Consider the following 25,301-nt stretch of genomic DNA (forward strand, 5'->3'; position numbering starts at 1 on the left):
AGCAGAGATCTGCGGCGTCCTCGTAACCACGCGGATTTGGACGTGGACCTGAACAATGAGGGACGGAGAGACAGAGCCAGAACTGAGTAATTGTTTGCCCCGAATTTGGTAAGGTCACAAACTCCCTGGGCTATATATTATCTTCCTCTCTTGGTCCATTTCCAGCGTCCGACTGACATGTGTGTAAGCCCGCAATATGTCAGTACAATGTTGAGAAACAAAGGCCAGTCTGATGGGACCCGCCATTCGGGAAGACCGCTAAGATGACCTAAACAAGTTTGGAAAGGTGTAACCTCTGCACAAGTACAGTTTCCAGTTTCCATACTCCTAGCATTCGGAATGCTTCTGGATATTCCAACAGATCTTAAGAAGACCTTAAGAGTATTAAGACGTTTCAAATGGTGTCTTATCTGCTCATTCATTTGTTACAGGAAAGTTATTTTTGAGAGAATTTCATAGTTTCAAACAGAAGACCTTGAATGTATTTCCATATTATAAACCATTCAGTAGCCATACAATATAAGTAAAAAAATCTATTAATATATTAATTTTAAAGATAAAATAATTAATAAAATCAAACGTCTATCATCTTATTTAAATTACTTCAATATATAACTTTACAAATCATGTGTTCTTAATGATTTTTTTAAATAAGTAGACTATAACCTAATAGTACCAGTTAAGTTCCTTCCTTGACAGTCCCCCATCAGCAGGTCTAATTGTATGGATGTCTTGGTAGCAAATTTAAAAAGAAATCCTACAACAGTAAGTCTCATGCAGTCCCAAACGTTTCATATCAGGCTTTATACGTTAATCTGAGTAACTAAGTACGTCCTTCGAGTAGAATAGGGGTCGCCCAAATTACCTTGGTGACGAACAACTACAAGGAGCTTGTAATTTATAGCGGGCACAGCACGGGTATGCCGCGAACGGATACGAATTTAAATATGGATTTTGTTCCTGACTCAACAGAAAAAATCGAGAGAATTTGGCAAATAATCGTAAAATTAAGAAATGAAACATTTAATACGTCTTCTGAATTTTATTGAATTCTTGCGGGCTCCCCAAATCCCCTCTGAGAGCAGCAAGGCCGTGGTCTAGGCAACACGGAGTTTTCCTCCGGGGGCTTCCCCGGTTTCTCCGTGGCATCCCAACACACACACAGAAGAAGGCAATGGCAAACCACTTCTGGATCATCTGCCAAGAACGTATATGAACAGGTCCCAGTCCGAGAAAAGGATGGAAGGATCCTGTTCATATGGACCTGTCGTCAGACAGAACACTAAATAAAAAATAAATAATAACATTTTAATATTATTCTATTATCTATGCCCATGTCTCCCGATTGATCTCTTCCCGTCAGTGTTTGTTTCCGAATTCGTTACACGTCAGTCTGTTTGTAAAAGGGACTGAATTGCTATTTGAGTTTTGCCAGTCGGACACTGAGTCCATATGTGCAGGGTGGGGACAGTTTTGCCACTGTAAAGTTTGGGAAATGAATAATGGGTAGATCTCGCTACTTCCACCGTAGGGTAAAGGGGAGTGTCCGCTCTCCCCAGAGCTGTACGAAATGAATTTTAAACTGATTTCCAAACAATATCATATTTCAAATCTGCGGTTATGGACGACATCCCCAGACAAACGTAGATTTATGTGTTACAGTTCGGCCGTTAGAGAATGAGGCAGAATCCGTGATAAAGCTAGAATTATACTGAAGGAATAAAGCGGGTTGAGATGAATGTGACTTAAGGAGGGAATTTAATATATGTGAATGCTATTAACCTCGTTAATTTTATTTCTGAACAAATTAAAGGAAACAGATAATTAGGGTAGCAATTCTTTGGTCCCCTATTAGAAGAAAGTTATGTAATAATGAACTTAAAAAAATAATAAATGATAATAAAGTACAATTGATCTAGAAGTGAATAACTTTCTGATATTTAATAGACATTCTGACGAAGGATTGCATTTGGAATATTACGTTTGAGTTTATATCGATTGTATACCTGAGGATGGTTCATTGAAAACCGAAACATGTCGTGAAAAAGATGATGCTCTAATTGTAAATCGAACATTTCGATAGAAAGAGCATAATTTTAATATATTTTAAATATTTTAAATATTAAATGTTAATTGTAGTAATAATATTTTAATATTTAATAAAATATTTTATTGTGATTAGACGGTTAAAATTAAACATTTATAAAAAAGTAGTTCGTAGACCCAAGAATATATCGCATGTCACACTTAGAACCTCGCAAGCCCCACGTTCAAGTTTCGGCTGCTAAGCTTACAGAGTCTGTCTGATATTAGGCCTAGCCGATGTCTAAATTCGAAAATGACAATAAAAAAAGCTTAGTTAGTTCGCGTTTTGAAGATATTTTGTACTCTGTCAAATATCACCAATAAATTCGTCCATATGATATGCAAATGTTTAAAAAATTCCTCCTGCCTTATAGACGTTGTCTATTGGCCTTTATTCTGTATTTTACCTCAGGGGCATCTCTTACCACCGACCAGCAGTAATCAGCTATCATTTATGCGCTCCATTTCCCCTGAGAAAGCCTTTCAAGACTAGAAATATCTTGGTGAAATCGTTCGCCATGTTCATCACTAACCGATCCAAGATTATCATTATAACGAGATCGAGGATTTTTTTTGACTGAGTAACTAAGCGTGATGCTGACCACTCACCCCCATCTAGTGCCGAGGTCAAGGAAGAGTTGAGCTATACCTCCTCTCCCCCCAAACGCCTACATGGCGTATAGTGGGACAAACTTTACTTTTTAACTAAGCGACTATTGAAAGAAGACGATGCTCCATGGAGTTTTCTATTACTGCAAGTTAATACAACCGAAACCTGTCGGAGATTGGCAATAGTATAATTTTATTTTTGGTATTTTGGTCTGTTGGCATAGCTGATAGCATATACCCATTTGACTAAAGTATGAAATTACTCCCTGTATCAAATTTACCAAATCTTTTCCCGTCTGTACACATTTTTATTTGGAATGTCCCTAATTTATATACATATATATATATCACAGCAAATTTCCAAATTCAGGGATGCATGTAGCTCAGTCAGAATAATGAGTACTTACACACCACGGGCTGAAAGAACGATTTCTGGTAGGAACAAAAGATTTTCATCCTAGCTTAATGTGTCCAGACCGACTCCCACCTACCAAACCTCACATTTAATTTTTGGCACAGGGGTGTAGGCTTAATCTGTGGGGGCTAAAGTGGACGGAACGTGAAGCTGACCACGTGCACCCAGTCCCGAGGTCAAGAGTTAGTGAATCTATACTTTGACTTGATGGCAGAGTTGCTTAATTAAGCGCATGAAACTTCAGGTAACTCAAACCACGACTTGAAATGGCCAGAATATTAACGAGTCAGAACAAAACGTCGTTCTGGTTTGTCAAGAAATGTCCTCGACCTGCCTGTAACCTAGCACAGAGTGGTTTAAAGTGAACAGAGCGATGCTAAGTGCTGATGTGTATGCGATTACACTGCGATCCCAATGGGATTCCCTTGGGACAAAACCGTAATTCTCGAAGGAATTTTACATGACATGCCGTAATGTAGTTGTGGCATTTTGACAGCTCTAAAGTGTCACGTGATCCTACGGGACCATTCTGCTGTGTTGACTTTGACGGCAGGGGGAATCCCCCCCACATCACATGACCCCTCTTAATCCCTTTAAATTAAGACATGAATGTAGTCACCAGATTTCTTTATCAGGAAATAAAGGAAAAATTTGCACACAACTTAGCGATCGCAGACGACACCAAGTAAAATGCAACACAAATAACCCTTGTTTAAATATTAGAGATTGCTCTGATATTGATTCGCTTATCGTTGAAAATTGTAAGAACTTTAAAAGAACTTCCATAACGGCGAACACTTTGACTACAAATTTTGAAATTGGGCTTAGAATCTATGACACCAAAGTTTGTGTGATGTTTTCTTAGGCTGCTACAGATAACCTGAACACGAGGTGATAAGGGAAGAACTATTATTTATTTATTTAGTGTTCTGTCTGACGACAGGTCCATATGAACAGGATCCTTCCATCCTTTTCTCGGACTGGGACCTGTTCATATACGTTCTTGGCAGATGATCCAGAAGTGGTTTGCCATTGCCTTCTTCTGTGTGTGAATGGAGTAATTGTTGGGATGCCACGGAGGAAAACTCCGTGTTGCCTAGACCACGGCCTTGCCCAACACAAGTTATAAATTCGGGCACCGCCGGGAATCGAACCCGAGACCCCAGGATTACAAGGCCAGCGTTCTAACCGCTAGACCACCTCATCTTATTATTATTTAGTGTTCTGTCTGACGACAGGTCCATATGAACAGGATCCTTCCATCCTTTTCTCGGACTGGGACCTGTTCATATACGTTCTTGGCAGATGATCCAGAAATGGTTTGCCATTGCCTTCTTCTGTGTGTGAATGGAGTAATTGTTGGGATGCCACGGAGGAAAACTCCGTGTTGCCTAGACCACGGCCTTGCCCAACACAAGTTATAAATTCGGGCACCGCCGGGAATCGAACCCGAAGGGAAGAACAGAGAGGGAAAAATAATCAGATAACTTTTAAATTATATAATTCGAATCCAAAAGCCAATCACATTTATCGATTTAATATTTCATTCCTTGTCTACGATTTCCAACACTGAAATGTAGTAAAAATGACAGTGGACAAATTATTTTCTTTCTTACGTTTATGAGCGATGTCTTCTCAGCGTTACAGGTCGTGTGCCATTGAATGAGAGCCTTATTAACTATAAGTAATTGAAAATAACTGGAGGAAGCTGTCTTGACCTTTGTTAAGCTACTATACCACCATTTGCCTTGAGGAATTGAGACAAACTATTGAAGCTATCGAGATTTCCCGCCTTCGGACCGAAAATCGATACTTCAACTAACTGCATAATCCATCAACATCCTAACAATTTTCCAATCAACTCTGAAGATACGATGATATGAGACCATAAGAAGACACGATGGAGCTCTCCAGAGAACGACAATAGAGATTTTCTAAAACCTCAAGAAATGAAGCCAGGTCTAAGCAAACATGAGAGGATAATATTTATAATTTGGTCCTTAAAAAGTATGACATGAAGTTGGGAACTAACCGACTCAGAATAACGAAATTCTAGAATCTGTTCATTCTCGTCATATTTAAAAGTAGTACAGTTCTGATAACTTGCGAAGATGAGTTACATCTGGTATAAAGTATGGACATGGCTGTTGCGCCAAGTAGTCTGCCAGAAATTTATCGACGTTTCGGAGGTGCTTGATGAAGCTGTGACTGCACAATATTCGAAGTTAGGCAAGGCTAGGTTTTGTCTGATCTCCTCCATGGTGGGCTGTGCCGTGCTCTGCCTAGTGTAGATAAATTAGCTCATTTTCTGGATAAACTGGCTTGTTGTTGGAACGCATAGTCTATGGCAGTGGTATTCAACCTGGGGTACGCGTACACCCGGGGGTACGCGAAGACATCTTAGGGAGTACATGAAATTTAAAAAAATATATTATTTTATGATAAACACTGAATAATCAGTAATGTAATTTATTTATTTTAGATGTAGATTATATACTATGTATAACTTGAATTATACACCAACAACTTTGGGGGTACGAAGTTAAGAGAAATTATATCAGGGGGTACGCGAACAAAAAAGGTTGAATACCACTGGTCTATGGCATTGTAAGCTGGGCTTTGAATAGTCTGGTTCATGATAGGCTAAACTACACTGTGATTTTTTTTAGTTAATGATAAGCCAGAAGTTATATATGCGTATGGACTGACTGATAACGGATATTATTTAGACGAATTAATAGAGGCGTCTGTAGGCAGTAACAGACATATTAGACCTCCAAGTAGCCGCGTGCGTGCATGGATGAATGCGTGTGTGTACGAATGTTTGACATCAGAGTAATGTCAGTTTGTTCTATTTCCCAAGGAGGAAATAAATAATATTCATGAAACCTTGTAAAGCATTTAAAATTTCAAGCAAGGATACATCACGTTTACTACAGAGATTCGATCTTGGGTCCATACAAACAGGAGTCTAACACGATCTCCTATGTTCATCTTTGTTATTTGAGAGTAATTTAATGGTACCTAAATGCAATGACACATATATATTAACAGCGCATGGTTTATGAAATTTCAAATAAAATTTAGTTAATAAAAGTTTGCTTTTTAAATAATTTGTTACAAATTTAGTAGGTTACAAGGAATCTCGATTTTAAATATTGTATGTATTGAATATTTCGATATATCGAATACAAGTTCAAGGCTACTGGAGACTGCACTGCCTTCTCAGCAATCATTTTCCCTTACGAATGATCAGAGAAGAAAGACAACAAAGTTTAGAACTTGTGTATTTGATTGATGGTCTACTGAAGCCATTTCTCTCAAAAGCATGTTAATACGGAATATAATTAACTTCGAGCTGTAATAGTTGTTAAAAACCCAGATTGTAGGAAGTCGCCGTCTTTTCAAAGACAGGTCCATGCTTAACTTCAATACTAAATCATAAAAATAAGTAAAGGAAACTTATCTCGCTACGTGTCATGTAGGCGCTCAGGGGGAGAGCAGTATAGCTTCTACTCATTCTCAGCCTCGGCACTAGATCAGGGTGAGTGGTCAGCATCACGCTCCGGCCGTGCTTTAGCCCTGGGGAAGGGACTCCCGGTACCCGTTGGCCACAGAGCAGGTCTGGACGCTGAAGCTGAGAAAAGAAATCCTGTGTCCCAGTGGGGGATCGAACGTCCAGCCCATAGCCAGTTATTATACTGATTGAGTTAACTGGCTCTATACTAAACCATTCCTATTGAAATGTATCCGTTGTTTCATCGGCTATATAATAGGCCTGTGGAGAGAAAGGAGCAGTATTTGCGGTAACTGCAAGTTAACTTAAAGTACTTAATTATTGATTTCTATATTTGTACTGTGCTTTATTGATGGTTAAAGGCCTACAGGTCTTTTCTAGGTTCGAAATGACTCATTATAATTTCTGATAACTATAACAGTGCTGCCAAAGTACGAAAGTACAGTTGGCATCTTGAAGTTCTTTCGGGTTATTTACAGGTGTCTTTTTAGTGATAGACACATGGATGGATACAAACGATTAGGCGTTTAGTTTCAATAATTGGCTTGTGATGCTTATGTTATGTTCACATTCTCTTTCGAGGTAAATTTAGTTGCAAGTCGACATTTCGTGTAATGATTAATTGTAGCCTGTAGAACTACTCCATAGGTTCTAATATTTTGAGTTACTCATTTAATAAGAGTGAGTGTGTGTGTTTGAACATGAAGAAAACTCTCATTTTCCGAATTAGCAAAATATGTATTATTGAAAATTCTAACCTCACTTTCACCACCACTTTGCTTATGCCATTGCCTGGATTTGAGTCAGTACTCAGTTAATTGGAGGTAGAAACATGGAAATAAATAATTTCAGTTGTTACCAAATTCTTAATGGAATAGGTCATCCAAACTTTTTAGCATTTTAGTGCTCGAGTGCTTGGCGCAGTGTGTAATTGCTGTATTTAACAGAGGTTATGTTTGGGTGATTGCATGTTTTAACTCCATTTGTGAATGTGGAATGGAAGAAATGTAACAGAGTGAACTTGTGCAAAAGACAGTGAGTGCATTATACAGAGGCTTAGGTGGTCCACATTTTGCTCTTTCTTTACAGAGTTGCACGGATGAATTCAAACTGCATTTCATATTGTAAAATGCTTTAAATTGAAATTACCCAACTCCATGGTGTAAAATCCACCTTTGAGAAGCTAATAAAATTATGCTCAGGTAGTAAAACAATTTCCAACCTTCATGGCATCAAAAACTTAATTTTTGATTTTGTTTACAAAAGCCTGACACTGGTCCATGTTCTAACCAAGATAAACCCAATCCACATCCTTGTGCCATACATCTTTAAGGTTCATTTGAATTTCATCTTCCAATAAATGCCTAGAATTTACAAGCGACAGTTGTTTTCCGTTAGGTTTCTCAAACAAAATTGTTTATCTATTTTTCATATCTTTGTGCCTTGCCCATCTTATCCTTTTCTTCCGGTGTTTTCTCTGGGTAGTGGCAAGTGACTAATATCTTCAAGAAATAATGATAAATATTTGCACATTCAAGTTAATCCGTATAAACTGTATAAACCTGTGCAATGTTACATTTGTAGAAATTTAATAAAACTAATTATCCATTGCTGGTGAGATGTCTAAGAGCAAATTATAATTGTGCTCTTTGTGGGTGTAGGCCTACTTACACATTCTTTTCTCTGCATGCTAATTTTCTCTTTAGCATATTTAGCCACATGTCACAAGTATTTTTCACGTTCAATTATATTTATAGTTCTAACATGTCAAAGAATATTTCTGTCTTCTAGAAAGCATTACATAGCGAATGGATATTACCCACAGGCTTTATTCCTGGTCGTGTGATAAGCGTACAAGGAAAAGTCTTTCAAATGCCACCGAGTATGTGTGTTACTCTTTGTATCTATATGCTTCCTTATTTTCTACGTATGGAAAACAGTTTTGCAATGTAGAATCTTCATACAGTTAACATTAGTAGTGGTTCAACTCTAAATATCTGTAATATTAGTTAACTGAATTATGAAATCCCTTCTGCACGTTGATACGATATTAGGAAGACGATCAACTGTTTATATAATTATAGAATGATAACTCATGGAACTTGGACACTCAGGAAGAAGGAACAGAAATACCTGGAGAGATTTGAAATGTGGTGTTGGAGAAGAATAGAGAAGATCAGGTGGACGGATCGAGTGACCAACGAAGAAGTATTGAGGAGAGTCAACGAGCAAAGAAGCATTCTGCAGGCGATTACACGAAGGAAAGCTAACTGGCTGGGACATATTATGAGAAGGAATGGATTACTGAGTGATATCATTGAAGGCCAGGTTGAAGGAAAGAGAGGACTAGGAAGAAGATTGATACAGCTAACCGACGACCTTAAACAAGGAAAGAAGATGACGTTCCAGGAATTAAAGCGAGAAGCCGAGAATAGGGACAACTGGAGAGCTCTTTTTGGGCAGAGCAATGGACCTGTCGTAAGACAGAACACTTAATAATAATAACTCATGGAACATCGATATCTATATAGCAGTAGCTTCAGAATCAAATGGGATGTGAGGAACACAGGCACACTGACTGAAATTCGAACCCAGTACTTCTACCATATCAAGGGGTCTCGCTACATGAATCTTTTTGGTACCATGCAAAGTAACTGGCATCTGTTTCAATCCGCAGTGTGTAACAGAACTATAGGATCAACTATCAAGTTCATTTTGCATTATAACATTATTGTTATTTATTGCTTTTCAAATTTGTGTACTTTGCCACAAAGTTAAGTAATCTTTAGCACTTTATACTATTCAGATTTTGTCGCAGACAATATTTATCTCAGCTACTGCAAATTGAAAGAGGAATCTCTTATGAGAAAATTAATTATTTATTTTCACTTAATGTGAACCATTTTAACTATTAATACAAATGAAGAACACGATGCTGTTTTTGTTGAAAGGTGTTATAAGTTTATAATTTGGGAAAGGGTGAAGAATGAGACACATTTTGACATAAAAGTTTGTATTTGAAATCAGTGTTTCTTAAATTGTGGTACCAGTTTAATATATGACAGTTTGCAGATACTTGTGAGTTATATTTTGTATATTGTGTTAAACCTTATTTAATTACTACTTGAAATCTAGCAACCTTTTTGCATTTTCTTTTGGTGATTATCTGTTTCGAGCCTTTGCGCGTAACTTTTAATTGTGGATGTCTGATATAAAACTTTGATAGGTGCATCTTCTTTCGATGTTAATGTTACATAAAGAGTAGTTAAAAATGTTTAGACATTCTGGTAATAATCTAACATTTGCAAAGTATAATTTGTACTGCACAATATGTGACATTATTCCATTCCTAGCGATACATATTGCTGTTTTACATGTAGTGACTCAGGAGTGGTTGAAAACGGATACTAAAATGTCTCAGATAATGTCCGAGGGCATTCATGTAACATTTTCTACATATAAGATTACACAGAAATCCAAAAAGACCAGATTGATCTTTTCGCTACCATGAGACACTGAACTCTAAAATGGATAAGAACAAATTCAATAAATACAATTTCAGAATTACCATAAATATTTGAATATTATGATGGGTATTATCAATTGACTGAGGCAGGAGTTAATCAAATACTCATAACATTTCAGGAGTTGGATGTACCTCCATATTCAGGCAATTCTTTGTCATTGTATTGATAGAGCTTCTATAACCTTTTAATTATTACAATTAGTGATTGGGATTGAACCAAGGAACTGTTGAATACTAAGTGAGTACACTAACCAACATAATGTCAGAGAATTGCCTGAATACGAGACTAGAACCAAGTCCCGAAATGTCGCCCGCATCCATTGTAACTCAGATAATGGACGGTGTCCAACACAGTAGTCTTATAATGAATCAGCCTCGAGAGATTTTCACCATAACTGATATTCAAGGTAAACATAATTTTAATTCTGTAATTAATTGAATGTCTCCAGCTTCTCTGTGAAACTGGCTTGTTTTGCAAGAAGAGTGAATGACTTGGCCTTGAAGATCAATCTCAGTTTAAATGATAACTCAGTTATCACTAGGTCATATGTAAAAGGTCAGTGGACGAGAAAGGGAAGAATTGCTTTAAAGAATTTCTACTTTTGTATGTGGAAGACATATCCATCTCCTTATCCTCATTGCAGAATAGAAGTACATGGTAACAACATTCAGATTATAAAATAAGCAAACAAACAAATTATTAACACTTTAAAAAAGACACTAGTGCCATACGAGTTTCAACCTCAAGAGGTCATCATCAGTGGGAACAGGGAAATTAATTCATTTAATCAAAATGGTTTAAAATTGGTCTAAATATGGTTTAATAGTTTGTTTGTTTGCTTATTTTATATTCTAATACACTATACGGTATGCAAAGTTTTAAGATTAACAACATTAAATTATTAATTTCTTAGAAAACTGTAGACTGCTTAAAGATATATGTGGTCTGTGGGGAAGATGCTTTACGAGAGATATTAGCTCTATTTAGGATAATTTTCATGTGTGAATTTCTAAATATTTCTTTGGAATATTCAGCATAATCTAGGTCTGAGTACATGACACAGAATTTTCATGATCTGTAATCTTGATATTAAGAAGATTAGTATTTGTTTTGGGCAATCTTTATTTGTTGATGCACTAGTCCACATCCACTAGAAAGAGGGGAGATTTATAAAAAGTACATACAACAAGAATATTGGCAATGAATGTGACAACCTAGTGGTTAGCTTTCCTTCATATTTGAGAGGTCATGTGTTCAAATATTAGCTTAGAGTCTGGCGATGGTCTTTTGCGGTTTCCTCATTCTGTCTAGGCAAATGCTGTAGAACAAAGAATTAATAAAGTCAGTCTCCACTGTCTTATAAAGCAAGAGACAGGTAAGACAAGGGTTGCAATTAGAACATAAACTAAACAACTTTCACCCCAAGACAAGCCAACTACTAGGTGAAGCACCAAACTTGTGACCAAGAGTATAACTTATGTTTCTATGGTAAATGAATATGGAGACAGATTATAGTCTACCATGAGGATCACCCATTTCTATATACTTTTATAAAGGAATGTTGATTTGAGAAAAGGAATACATTTCCAAACAAAGAACGGATGTAGGCAAATATTCCTTTGTAAATAGGACCATAAGAAGCTGGAACCAATTATCTCCAGGCGTGCTAGAGTCTTTCCCCTGTAAATTAGGCACCTTTAGAAAGAGGGTCAGAAAAGTAGTTACAAGCAAGGGGTTATTAAGAGGGGATTAGATGGTGATAAGGGAAGTGTCTTATTCTCCAAGTGATGAAGGGCTGTAGTTCTTTGGGATAAAATTTTCATGTACTGAGGGAGGACTTTTTATTTTTTATTCTACTCTAAGTATAGTGATTAATTAGTGGATGTGTGTTTTGTATTGTGTGTCAGTTGTTTTATTTTGAGTGTGGTATGTTGTATTGTTGTGTCTTATTGTATTGTTGAGTGAGTGCATCAGTTCATGACGTTTGTAATTCATTATGGTTATTGTCTTATGTCTAGGTGGTATTAATTTTTAAGTTAAGTACTTTAGGTTAGATAGTTTTGTAATCTATGAGTTGGTTGATTTTGAATGGGATATGTTGTGTCTTATTGTTTTTGTTGTGTCCTTTTTTTATTGTTTTGTTCTGTCTCATTGTGTTGATGTATCTCATTGTTTTGTTGTGTCTTATTGTTTTTTGTTGTGTCCTTTTTTATTGTTTTGTTGTCTCATTGTGTTGATGTATCTCATTGTTTTGTTGTGTCTTATTGTTTTTTTGTTGTGTCCTTTTTTATTGTTGTCTCATTGTGTTGATGTATCTCATTGTTTTGTTGTGTCTTATTGTTTTTTTGTTGTGTCCTTTTTTATTGTTGTCTCATTGTGTTGATGTATCTCATTGTTTTGTTGTGTCTTATTGTTTTTTTGTTGTGTCCTTTTTTATTGTTTTGTTCTGTCTCATTGTGTTGATGTATCTCATTGTTTTGTTGTGTCTTATTGTTTTTTGTTGTGTCCTTTTTTATTGTTTTGTTGTCTCATTGTGTTGATGTATCTCATTGTTTTGTTGTGTCTTATTGTTTTTTTGTTGTGTCCTTTTTATTGTTGTCTCATTGTGTTGATGTATCTCATTGTTTTGTTGTGTCTTATTGTTCTTTTTGTCGTGTCCTTTTTTATTGTTTTGTTGTCTCATTGTGTTGATGTATCTCATTGTTCTGTTGTGTCTCATTGTTTTGCTGTGTCTTATTGTTTTGTATCTTATTGTAGGTCACTGCCACCGGGTATAAACCAATTTGCAGTCAATAATAAATGATAATAATAATAATAATAATAATAATAAATGCGATAGCTTTAAATTGAAATTTGCAGATAATTAAATTTGTGAACATAAAAAAGTCCCCAAAATTGCTAGACTTCACCCTAAGTCCAAGAATGTTATGATCATTTTTGGTCATCTGAATAATATTCCTTACATAAGAAACAAAGTGCTTTTATTCAGCTTATTCTTCAGAAACACTTACATGCTGCATTCATGTTTCAATTAACTGCTACTGCAGCCCTTGATTAGCTAAATCTGATTGACTAATCTATATATTAATAAAACCAAATGTTTATGGTAATGGTTGGTTGATTAATACAGCTGTACATGTAGACTAAGTAATATTCCTGACATTCAGACATCAGCTCTACTTCTGCCTCATTTTTATAAATGTGCAGTAGCTGATTATCACTGGTTAAAACCAGCAGTGTTCGCTTGTTCACGGCAAACCGCAGGACACAGTCAAATACTGAAGGTCTTCAGCACAAGTAACCATTTTACTGCGATTCCTTATTCATCACAATGACTGAATTGAATTAGGTCAGAAGGCACTCTATTTAATCTCAATAAATCCTTGCCTTTGCGGTCATCTGTTAATTGGAAAAATTTTAGGTTCTTGAGGTTTTCAATCAAAAAAAGAATATACACGTTTTTATGCAAATAAGAATGCATACTTTAATTGTGTATTCAATTATCTATCCTATATGCAAAAAATACAATGGTTTCATATCAACAGGAATTGCCCCTTGTGGCTCGTCTTCCACTGGGACTTGTCGAAGGTCGGGAGATTGAAGTAACTGGTCGCACAGAGCCATTTTCCCAAAATTAAGCATCTCTCTGTTTTGAGCATTCATGAACATGACTGCAAAAGATAATAAAGTGTATTAAGATAGGATTTGAGGTTTTCATGGCAGTGAGTCCAAAGATGGCCATCTTCTGGTTTGTAGCATCGTGTAATCTGGTAGTAGTTTATCAGTGTTTCAGAGGTCCTGACTGCCTTTCTGTTTAGGGTGCGATGATGGGGTGCTACAGCCCAGAAGACAGCCATATTTAGATTAAGATGTGTACCTCTTTGCAGTGTAATAACTGGTTTTACAGCTAGGGTCATAACTTACACACGTTGTGCCTTCCAACTCAGAATAAAGAAGAGCGGGGCCAGTGTGTTTGAGACAGGTTTTGAAAATTAATTAATATTTTATTTATAGTTTATTTAATTATGCTGTAGTAGAGCAGAGAACCAAGAGAGTATTAAATGACAGAATGATAAATGAATAATATATTTAAAAGTATGCGAGAGGAAATAGTTGTGGTCTAATATAAGACAATGTCACAACCTTGTGTGGCTGAGGAAAAGAATGAAAAGCCTGAGTCAGGATAATGTGTCTCTGGGATGAAATATGAAAAGAGAAAGTTCTGAATTCAAAACACAATGTTAATCCCTGCACCATGATGGTGTTCAGTTCACAGATTGACAGAAATATTATGAAATCAATAATAATTTAATATCTTTTATACATGTTGTTAATAAAGCTTCATATTATGTTGATTTATATTGTATTGCAATATACTGAAAAAGGTTATGTCTCCTGGTCTCTTATAAGCCTTACTGTTATCCTGTGTGACATGAAGTTGACAGATTAGCTTAATAAAACACAGAAAGGAAATACTGACTACATGAGATAAAGACAAATTATCACTTACTGGAGACATACAAACTCTGTTGGAAGTAACAAACAAAAAGTTTTGTGTTTGTGGATAAATGAAGCAGTTCCATTATATCCTTCCATATAATAATAAAAGAAACTTTACCCAACTCAGCTGTCCAAAATGCTTGTGAACACTTTTTTTAAGGATCTGCTGAGAAATTCGCGATGTTTAAGAGTACATAAATACTTATTTTAACCATTTCTCATGCATTAATTTTTAAAAGTTGAGATGATCCTTTGCAGTATCATAGATGAAGTTTATGTAGCTGTTATTTCAGGTTCTCACAGGGTCGACTATGAGGATGACTGTTTTCTGGGATATTGCACAATTTAGCCTGGTATAAATTTACATTTCAGAAGTGGTTATTGCGATAGTCACCTCTGAAACGTCGGTTAGTTTCTACCACATGTTGGAATGGTGCAATATCCCAGAAGACTTATTCAGCTTTGTGAAATTAAATGTCGAAGGGAAGGTGAAATGGTAGTAAACGTCTCGGAGATGTTTTCCAACAACTCAGATTTCCATACTGCCGACATCAATATTTGCCACTGTAACGCTGACGACAAACATTATCGAACTCACTACAGAGAAAACCTCAAATCCTACGTAGTTGGCGACTGGCCACTAGATGGCTCTTACAGTAGTTTTACGACGCAAGCCGACAGATAACAGCACAATGCATATAAGTTGCCAACTTTCAATATTGACTTACTGATATGTGTGTTGGTATTATCTGTGCCCCGAAGATGGTCTGATATTGGCATGGATAAAGCCTTCTGTTTATCCCTTCTGCAGGCATCGCGATGTTGTTATGTACGCAGTGTTGTAGGTGTGTCTATATGACTGGAATTATAGGCATGGAGAGATGAAATTATGAAAGCAGTGTTGCTGTGTGGTTAGAAACGAGATACCCTGCATAACAGGCATGGATAGTGAATGCCAAACAGGCATTAGCAGACTCGAATATGCAGCCAGTAGTACAGTCAATTTTGTGAATGTAATAGGAATGGGTAGAGACGACAATGCATGCAACAGAATAGTTAAAAAGGGGTCTGTAGGCAAGCATAGATAAGTCTGTACGTATGTCCCAAAACGATCTACACACACACACATTCAGTGAATGAAATAAACCATTACGTAATGTCAACACTGGCACTAAGCGAATTATCGAATCTAGTGAAGGTTTCCAAAATGACCACCATTAGCTTCGTGGCGCAGTTTACGGCGGTGAACGACTGACTGACAAGCGGCCATCGTATTGTAACGTGTATACATCTTTTTTTGGACACTCTGTGTAAGCAGTATTATAAGCAACAAAGAAGCGTCTATACAGCCAGTATTATATAGGCGCGCATATATGCGTCTCTAAAACTAGTGTTATAGGAGGTGGGAGGGGCGTATATACAGCCAGTACTTTATGGAGACATAAAGGCGTCTGTATAGTCAGCATTACAGGCAGGCATATAGGACTCTATAGGGAGTGTTACGGCGATGTTAGGTACACTCAAAACACACAGTGCACGGCAGGGTTCAGTTGTAACCTAGTGATAATGGAATATAACACACGACGAATACAACAACATGCTCATAACTTTCTGAGCTTGTAATAGTCCAGATGATAGTACTGCTACACGGGATTACGCGCTACGTTATCCTGGTCGAGGTCATCGAAACGCTAATGTGTTTCGACGACTGGAGCAGCGTCTCCGCGAGACAGGACACGTGACACCTAAAGGTACAATTTGGCTGCACGCGACAGAGACAAGCGACCGAGGCAGGCGACAGAGTTACGAGACCGAGACTGGTCCCTTCCTGTCTGCTCTCTGTACAATCGTATGAAGTACAATTACGAGCGCGAGACAGAGACAAAGCACAGGAGACCGCTCTCGGACCAGTGGTGTCTCGCGACGGGCTCAGGCAGCACGTGCGTTGTTGAGTAAAATAATGGCTGAAATTAAATTTACTGGTGACCAAGATGAGCAATTGGTAGAATTAGTAGCAGAAAACCGACCACTGACCACCGACAGAAAGAACCTTCTTCACGTCTGGTTTTGAATATTGAACTCGTAGGTTTTCTTTGTTTCTTTCGCAACAAATAACACAGCAACACATCATCTTCTTCTTCGAGTAACCTTTTTAGAAGCATTTTTGTACTCATTTTTCACAGAATATGTGCACGTATGTCTCAACAAAACAAAGAAAACAAACACTTCACCGCATGTCTCGGTCGTCACCTCAAAAGTGTGTGGCGACAAGCTGCGATGTGTCTGTCTCCCGTCTCTGTCGCCTGCCTCGGTCGCTTGTCTCTGTCACGTGCAGCCAAATTGTACCTTAAAACGCATGAATCCAGGTCGCCGACGGACTGCACGGACACCACACAATACAGATGCTATAATTGCAGCAGTGGAACGAGTACAACCTGTGTGAATGTCTACACCACAGAACTGTGGAGAGTCGAGCGGATAAAATTGAGGTTGGATTGATCAGATTCAGTATCGATTGGTAGATCATTATCCTGGCATGAAGGATCATTTCTGTTTATCGCCCATCTTTCTGTCTGACTTGGTCATGGGTGTTCTGGTGAGTAATATCCATACATTTGTTCACATTATAAATCAGATTACTGGGAAATTTAAAAAATTACTGTCTGGCCACGTAAAAAAAGTATAATTCTAGATTTTAAACGTAATAAACGGTTTAAATCATTATGATTTGTATTGACCTTGGCAACAACGCCAGTCTTCTACAAGCTCTTCACTTTCATTTCACTGAGAGACCTAGTGGCACGCGTTGAAAGTGGTTAATATTAATTCACGACTATCTTCAGATTAGGCAGAGTTATTGGTACTTTTTCTAAACGGATATCTCTTAAGTATAATTATAAATAACCGAAATCAGGGCAAAGCCGCATAGGAAGAACACAGGAAAATAAAGGGTGATGGATTTAGGACGCTGAATGAACGCGTACACCCCCTTCGGTTTCAGACTTAGACAATTTTCCTCACGGATTGGGCGTGGAAAGGAAGAATGGTCTTCGACGTTTTGAAAATGCACTGAGAAGCAATTAGGCAACAGGCAACGCTGCAAAGAGAGACGACGGTAAATGGATTGTAGATTTTCATAATTAGATAATTATTGATGCCTAGCTTTATTTTAAATCTAATATTTTCTCTGCTCACATCCAGTGTTCGTAAATGACAGTCGTATTCCATAAAAATGTTCCATAAGTAATTGGATGTTTTGGTCGCTAGAAACTGATTTGGGTACTGTGAAATAATTACATATAATCTACATATAAAATATGAATAAGTATCTTTAAGTTTTAATGATTAAACAATATGTATAAATATATTTTAATTTATTTAAAATAATTAATATATTTAAAGTAAATGACAATGATGGATAATTATAAACATAAAATAAAACATTTTTTTGGTTGGGGTCGATTTGTAAGAAGCTGTCGCGGCCAATCAGTGCCATAAACCATCTACCCCCCCCCACAATATACAAAATGGGGTTGGTATGCCGCCGTGACTCTTCAAAAATATTTAGTAGATAGGTTGCACAACACTAAACTAGTGGAACGGAGTAAATCCATCTTCTGAACGATCCATGTTTGCAAGGAACAAGCATTTCTGTGAAACGGATTGTTTGTGTAAAGAGAGAAAAGTTCCGGTCGAGAGTCTGTGAATGAGGATGCACTGGAAAGAGTCTTAGTGCCTACGCGGCGTCCTTGGTTCTCAGGAGTACTCGCAAATCAACAAGACTTGCAGGTCGTGAATTAGATTTATCACAGAAACACGTCTGCTAAATTCTGAAGATACGTCTCGGGATAAATTGTTGTAGACTTCAATTAATGCAAACTATCCAGCCGAATGATAAGTCTGCTGTCACGTCTTCAACAAGACGTGTATCTGGTGACGAGACTCTTCTTGTTAAGGTACAATTCAGTGATGTGGGACCCTTGTCAGGGAAAGTTAACAAGCACAATGCAATAACGTAGGCAGATAAAACCCACAGAACACAAGTTAGTCAAGCATGTCAGAGACAGATTCTGTTTAAACATCGTGTGGAATTCTTACCAATAGGAATTGGAGACCGAAACATGTGAAATGTGATATTCGATATATAACTCTTGTTTGTCTATAAATGATACGTGGTCCATTAACTTCTGTTGATGAAAATGGGAATCTTCAGAATTGTCATTTACATTATCACTGTATCATTTGAGCAGCGTCTAAGACAGTACGAGTGAAACGTACTTTTTATTCATTAATTTTTTTGTTTGATGAACGTTGGAATTCCGATTTTATGTACACATTCACACTTCTCGGAAGAATAATTAATATTATTCTGTGTCTTTACAAATGAGGCAGACATGCTGCTGTATTTACTTAACAGATGTCTGGCACAACTTGTAATTAATGGAAGGTACAGACGAACACGCTGGCCTTGTAATCCTGGGGTCTCGGGTTCGATTCCAGGCGGTGCCAGAATTTATAACTTGTGTTGGGCAAGGCCGTGGTCTAGGCAACACGGAGTTTTCCTCCGGGGGCTTCCCCGGTTTCTCCGTGGCATCCCATTCACACCCAGAAGAAGGCAATGGCAAACCACTTCTGGATCATCTGCCAAGAACGTATATGAACAGGTCCCAGTCCGAGAAAAGGATGGAAGGATCCTGTTCATATGGACCTGTCGTCAGACAGAACACTAAATAATAATAAGATGAGGTGGTCTAGCGGTTAGAACGCTGGCCTTGTAATCCTGGGGTCTCGGGTTCGATTCCCGGCGGTGCCCGAATTTATAACTTGTGTTGGGCAAGGCCGTGGTCTAGGCAACACGGAGTTTTCCTCCGTGGCATCCCAACAATTACTCCATTCACACACAGAAGAAGGCAATGGCAAAACACTTCTGGATCATCTGCCAAGAACGTATATGAACAGGTCCCAGTCCGAGAAAAGGATGGAAGGATCCTGTTCATATGGACCTGTCGTCAGACAGAACACTAAATAATAATAATAAATGCACAGAAGGAAATTAGGAATGACTGGAATTATGACGCCGGCTGTACGATTACATCAACCATGGTTTCAGAATTGGAAGTGTCTAATCGTTTTATATTTGTTGTCCAATTTTCACCTTGTCGTGCTAGATAATTGTTTAATAGCACTACGTCATGATTTGGTTTTAAATCAATATTGGGAGCGTCCTCATTTTCATCACAAAGTGACATTTCTGCATAGGATTCTACCTGGAAAACGGATTGGACGTGGTGAATGAACGGATTGGTGAAAAGGTTGCCAGAATTTACATCGTTTTACCATTTTTCTTTGCAGGTCAAGAATCGATTGTAAGTGCCACCAATACTTGCCACTTTGTGTGAACTCAGAACCACTTTAGTTTGTACCAACATCGAAATGCTACGGCATGTGCGGATGGAACTGGTGCTCGATTGGTCAATGGTACGTATATCGACCACCTGAATGTAGAAAAGAAACCTTGGCAATTATAGATTAATGTCTGAACTTTCCGATGTGCCCCACGCGTATTGCTACATATTTCCGGAAAGATAAGAGATCATTCGTGTTCATTCTATATTCACAAGTTTTTCCTGTATACCACTTTATTTAACATTAAATAACACTTTATTTTACCCACAAAGAGTAATTACAGAAATTTGTATCCTTAAGCAGAACATCCATCGAACAGAGAAACGTTGTGTACCTTTGAGGAACGAATTGGATTTTTAAATAATATTTACTTAGTGGAAAACTTTATAATCTAATTTAATGATTAAGCCTCGTCCATACTAGTCAGGCTGCTTGAATGCAAGTCGCTTGGGGGAAAAGAAAACTTTGAGGACTTGAATAATGTGTTTCGATTACGTTCCAAGTCTGCTGAAAAGGCAGTTTCAAGTTTAAGATAAAATAGAAAAGAGTTCAACGTTTACTTAAATTCACTTAAATAGCAACTTGAAGAATTTGAATTACATTCCCAGTTTATTGTAACGTGGTTACTTTTCTCTGGTTTTACTGAAAAGTTTTTTTTTTTAACAAAATGTTTTGTTGTGAAGGTTTACAAAACAGATGATTAGTGGAGTTATAGCGACTTTTGCACGTATTTGAAGTTTGATATTTAAAATACTTAAATGAGTGTGTAATTCAGGATACAATTCCACATTCTTTCAGCTTTCATCGTCATTAGCAAGGACGCCCGAAATAATTACGACTCTCCTGTCCTCTGTGAAATGACAACAGTGAGAAATTCCTTTTTAGCTGTTAGATGGTTCTCATGTTGCCGTTAGAGAGCTTCTGTAGAACATTCGCGGAAAGGAAATCGTGTGGTACGAATATTTGGTAAAGCGACGCTGACTTGCGCATGCGTACTTGTGCGCAGTTGAAGTCTGACGAGTAACGGGTTCAGTTGTCGGACGTCGCTTGCCTGCGGAAGGTTGTTGCATGTTGTTTCCGTTTGAGGCATTTGTGTTATTGAGAAAGGAAACAGAGCTAATCGTAAAATTAATTTGAATCAAGCAATGATTTAATAATGACAGTATCAGTTTTTCTTTGTGAGCTGCAAGGTCGTGTGACAGTTTGTTTTGAAGGCGGTTTTAACATTGCGATGTAGTGAGTCAACAGGACAGCCCTAACTTTCGTTTGTTTTTTGTTACCAATGAATGAAATGGCTCCCTGAAGTTTGAATATCTGTAACTGAAGTTCGTTCAAGACATCTAGAAGTTCAGGAGAGGATGAATTTTGTTACGGCAAGCCTGTTTGAAGGTAAGGGGCTGATTGTTGTGTTTTATTTTGAAACTTCTGTCACTCGCTGTTTTGTTTTTACCGTTCTGTGTGGTGGCATACGTGAATATTTCTCCATTTGTCTAGGAGCGTTTGACAATGCAATGTGTTGATCATACAGGAAGTTACACAATATTTCTTACGTTCGTCTGTGCTTCATATTAAGTTTAATCTATTTGGCCGAGTACATGTATTGAGTGGGGGATGTATATATTCAGACTTAGCGAATAAGAAAAGAATTTTAATCATTATGAAAGACAAAATAATTGAATTATAATACATAATAAGAATTAATAACTACGAGAATATTTAAAATTGTGGGAATCTTAAATCGAAACGTATCTTCGATAATTGTTTACGTAACGCTGTTGTCTTTTGTCGAGGGCTGTGTTGCTGTCTCGTGTGTAGTTTTAAAAGCGTTTTTAAATGTTTTCGTAGTTTCTATTCCATGTTTCTCTGTACTAGAAAAGGCCTACATAATAACAGGAGAAAAGCATTTCATGAAAACGTGTGTAAACATTGTTTTTTTTCGAGACGCTAATTCGAATTCGGTTTATGCGAACTTTGTTGTAACCGAGCGTTCAGTCATTCCGTATCAGTTTACTGTTTGTGGACTGATGTCACGATATGACGTAGCGTTGTGGCTTCTTTACGTTACGAAAGTTTTCTTTTCGAATCTCGGGTGGGCCACTCAGTTTACATTGAAATAAGCGACGATTAACTGATATTTTCACGATTGTTTTCCAAATTTCTTACAACGTTGTAAAAAGCGGATCTAAGACACAGTGCTTAAGTAACATAGAAACAAATGAGTTGACTTTATTTAATCTAGACATTTCAATCAAATTTTGTAGAATTTAGTAGAAAACTTTGTAGGACTGATATTGCGTTGTTAAATTTATTTTTAGAAGGAAACTGTTAAGGGAAAGTAGTTTCTAGTCCGAGATCAGCCAAGTATAAAGCCAGACTTAGGACGAAGTGTTTGATAATGTATTGCGTTATCTGAACTACCGCTCAAGTGGATAAATGATGGATGGGAATATGGAAATGATAGAATGTTAATTTTCTGAGGAAAATTTCAGAACTGGGAGAGATACATTCGCACTTCGCCCACCACCAACCTCCGTGTTTAGACACCAACATTCAGCTGCATGAACTTCGAGAGGGCCACGCCTTTGTTAGGGTAGTGCAGGTTTATACGGATGTAGTTTTAATGTCGTGTTTTATGAACCGTTCAACGGGGCAACCAACAGTCGCGACGTATTCTGTTGAACCCTACTCATTTCTGCAAGTAATTTCAGAAAACAGTGACAGTGCTCAGTTAGGACAGCTGTTTCGAGAGATTCAAGCGCGCCTTTACGTATTCATCTTTCCCAAGTTTGCGATTATGTACTTCGGCACGCGAGAAATGTAAATCATTGCTATTAAATTCCTTCTTTGGAGTTCATGAATTTCTGAATTCTGTTTATTCGCAAAGGATGTGGCGATTTCATATCAACTATGCATTTATATAACATGAAATGGAACGAGAGGTTAATTTCATCGAAATTGGAAGGGAAGCAGTCGTGGCCGATTTGAAGTGATGCCCTTGTATTCGACTGAACGTAAGGAAAATTCAGTCATGATATACGTTGTTTTTTCATAGATTGCAGTGGGTTATAAAACATTCAGTGTATAGTTATCTTGGATTGGTTGCTGATTTCGTATTTTTATTCTATTTATTCCGACAAATATCAGAACAGAAGTTGAAATATACCACGATGGTCTTTTAAGAAATCTTTTATCTTATCAGCTATGGAAGATTTTCAAAGTAATTCGAATCCTGTTGTTAAGGAGCGCCGTTAAATAACCTGGGGATCAATCTAAGAGTTCGCCTACCAAATACGTCATCGCAGTAGATAGGCTGTGCCAACGAGACGTAGTGCTTTAGTTCGCTAGAATTGCTGAAAATGTCCTGCTGATAGACTGGCGGGGATTAGCACGTCTCTTGTGACAGACGTGGCGTGTCACGTCAGGAATCATTCTACAGGAATAAGCCAGAACGTACTTACGCCTTCAAGTATAGGCAACCTTGCGAAGATTGAAGAGGTCTGACTGCATTTTTATTCATCTGTTTTTTTTCCGTGCGTTACATAAAATGAACGCATGAACCCGAAAGTGAACTTGTTCTTTATGTTTCGTCTCGAAAACATTACATTTTTGTATCAGAATTTGTCGGACAGATATTTTGACATATGCCGGTCTAGTATACATACCCCAAGTGTTCATGAAGTTCGAATGACTTTAAAAAATATCTCAAAATTGACTAAACGTACAATATTTTGGTGATAACGAAACGCTTTGCTGACTGATATCTAGAATGTTCGCGTGCAATATTTCTCGATATAGTGAATACTTAACGAAACAGAAAAATCATTTTTTATTTGGTGCAGTCTGTCTGCAGTGGGGTCTCGGGTTCGATTCCCGGTAGTACCCGAATTTATAACTTGTGTTGGGCAAGGCCGTGGTCTAGGCAACACGGAGTTTTCCTCCGTGGCATCCCAACAATTACTCCATTCACACACAGAAGAAGGCAATGGCAAACCACTTCTGGATCATCTGCCAAGAACGTATATGAACAGTTCCCAGTCCGAGAAAAGGATGGAAGGAACCTGTTCATATGGACCTGTCGTCAGACAGAACATTAAATAATAATAAGATGAGGTGGTCTAGCGGTTAGAACGCTGGCCTTGTAATCCTGGGGTCTCGGGTTCGATTCCCGGCCGTGCCCGAATTTATAACTTGTGTTGGGCAAGGCCGTGGTCTAGGCAACACGGAGTTTTCCTCCGGGGGCTTCCCCGGTTTCTCCGTGGCATCCCATTCACACCCAGAAGAAGGCAATGGCAAACCACTTCTGGATCATCTGCCAAGAACGTATATGAACAGGTCCCAGTCCGAGAAAAGGATGGAAGGAACCTGTTCATATGGACCTGTCGTCAGACAGAACATTAAATAATAATAAGATGAGGTGGTCTAGCGGTTAGAACGCTGGCCTTGTAATCCTGGGGTCTCGGGTTCGATTCCCGGCCGTGCCCGAATTTATAACTTGTGTTGGGCAAGGCCGTGGTCTAGGCAACACGGAGTTTTTCTCCGTGGCATCCCAACAATTACTCCATTCACACACAGAAGAAGGCAATGGCAAACCACTTCTGGATCATCTGCCAAGAACGTATATGAACAGGTCCCAGTCCGAGAAAAGGATGGAAGGATCCTGTTCATATGGACCTGTCGTCAGACAGAACATTAAATAATAATAAGATGAGGTGGTCTAGCGGTTAGAACGCTGGCCTTGTAATCCTGGGGTCTCGGGTTCGATTCCCGGCCGTGCCCGAATTTATAACTTGTGTTGGGCAAGGCCGTGGTCTAGGCAACACGGAGTTTTCCTCCGGGGGCTTCCCCGGTTTCTCCGTGGCATCCCATTCACACCCAGAAGAAGGCAATGGCAAACCACTTCTGGATCATCTGCCAAGAACGTATATGAACAGGTCCCAGTCCGAGAAAAGGATGGAAGGAACCTGTTCATATGGACCTGTCGTCAGACAGAACATTAAATAATAATAAGATGAGGTGGTCTAGCGGTTAGAACGCTGGCCTTGTAATCCTGGGGTCTCGGGTTCGATTCCCGGCCGTGCCCGAATTTATAACTTGTGTTGGGCAAGGCCGTGGTCTAGGCAACACGGAGTTTTTCTCCGTGGCATCCCAACAATTACTCCATTCACACACAGAAGAAGGCAATGGCAAACCACTTCTGGATCATCTGCCAAGAACGTATATGAACAGGTCCCAGTCCGAGAAA

At 38.1% G+C, this 25,301-nt stretch overlaps 1 protein-coding gene and 2 long non-coding RNA genes across 7 annotated transcripts in view; 2 read left to right on the forward strand and 1 right to left on the reverse strand.

The window, feature by feature from the left end:
- Positions 1-25,301, forward strand: part of LOC110839609 (limbic system-associated membrane protein-like) — a 347,640-nt gene that overhangs the window by 163,287 nt on the left and 159,052 nt on the right. Inside the window, exon 1 of one of the 5 annotated variants that reach the window (XM_087351623.1) lies at positions 21,072-21,448. The exons of 3 other annotated variants lie outside the window; for them this stretch is intronic. In XM_087351623.1, coding sequence (XP_087207749.1) covers positions 21,418-21,448 — 31 coding nt within the window. In that variant the 5' untranslated portion in view covers positions 21,072-21,417. Of the gene's footprint in view, positions 1-21,071; positions 21,449-25,301 lie in introns of those variants that run through there. One more of the 5 variants, XM_087351621.1, reaches the window with a different exon arrangement.
- LOC110839569 (uncharacterized) lies at positions 6,928-7,870 on the forward strand. Its single transcript, XR_002546540.2, has 2 exons — positions 6,928-7,208; positions 7,716-7,870. It is a non-coding gene; the product is annotated as an uncharacterized LOC110839569 (long non-coding RNA).
- Positions 13,608-15,296, reverse strand: LOC110839766 (uncharacterized). The gene is made up of 2 exons (XR_002546634.2): positions 14,772-15,296; positions 13,608-13,824 (listed from the first exon to the last, which is right to left on the reverse strand). It is a non-coding gene; the product is annotated as an uncharacterized LOC110839766 (long non-coding RNA).

Source organism: Zootermopsis nevadensis, unplaced genomic scaffold (genome assembly GCF_977971745.1).
Source record: "Zootermopsis nevadensis isolate Lab colony 2312 unplaced genomic scaffold, Znev_1.0 Znev_ptg000019l, whole genome shotgun sequence".
Lineage (NCBI taxonomy): Eukaryota > Metazoa > Arthropoda > Insecta > Blattodea > Termopsidae > Zootermopsis > Zootermopsis nevadensis.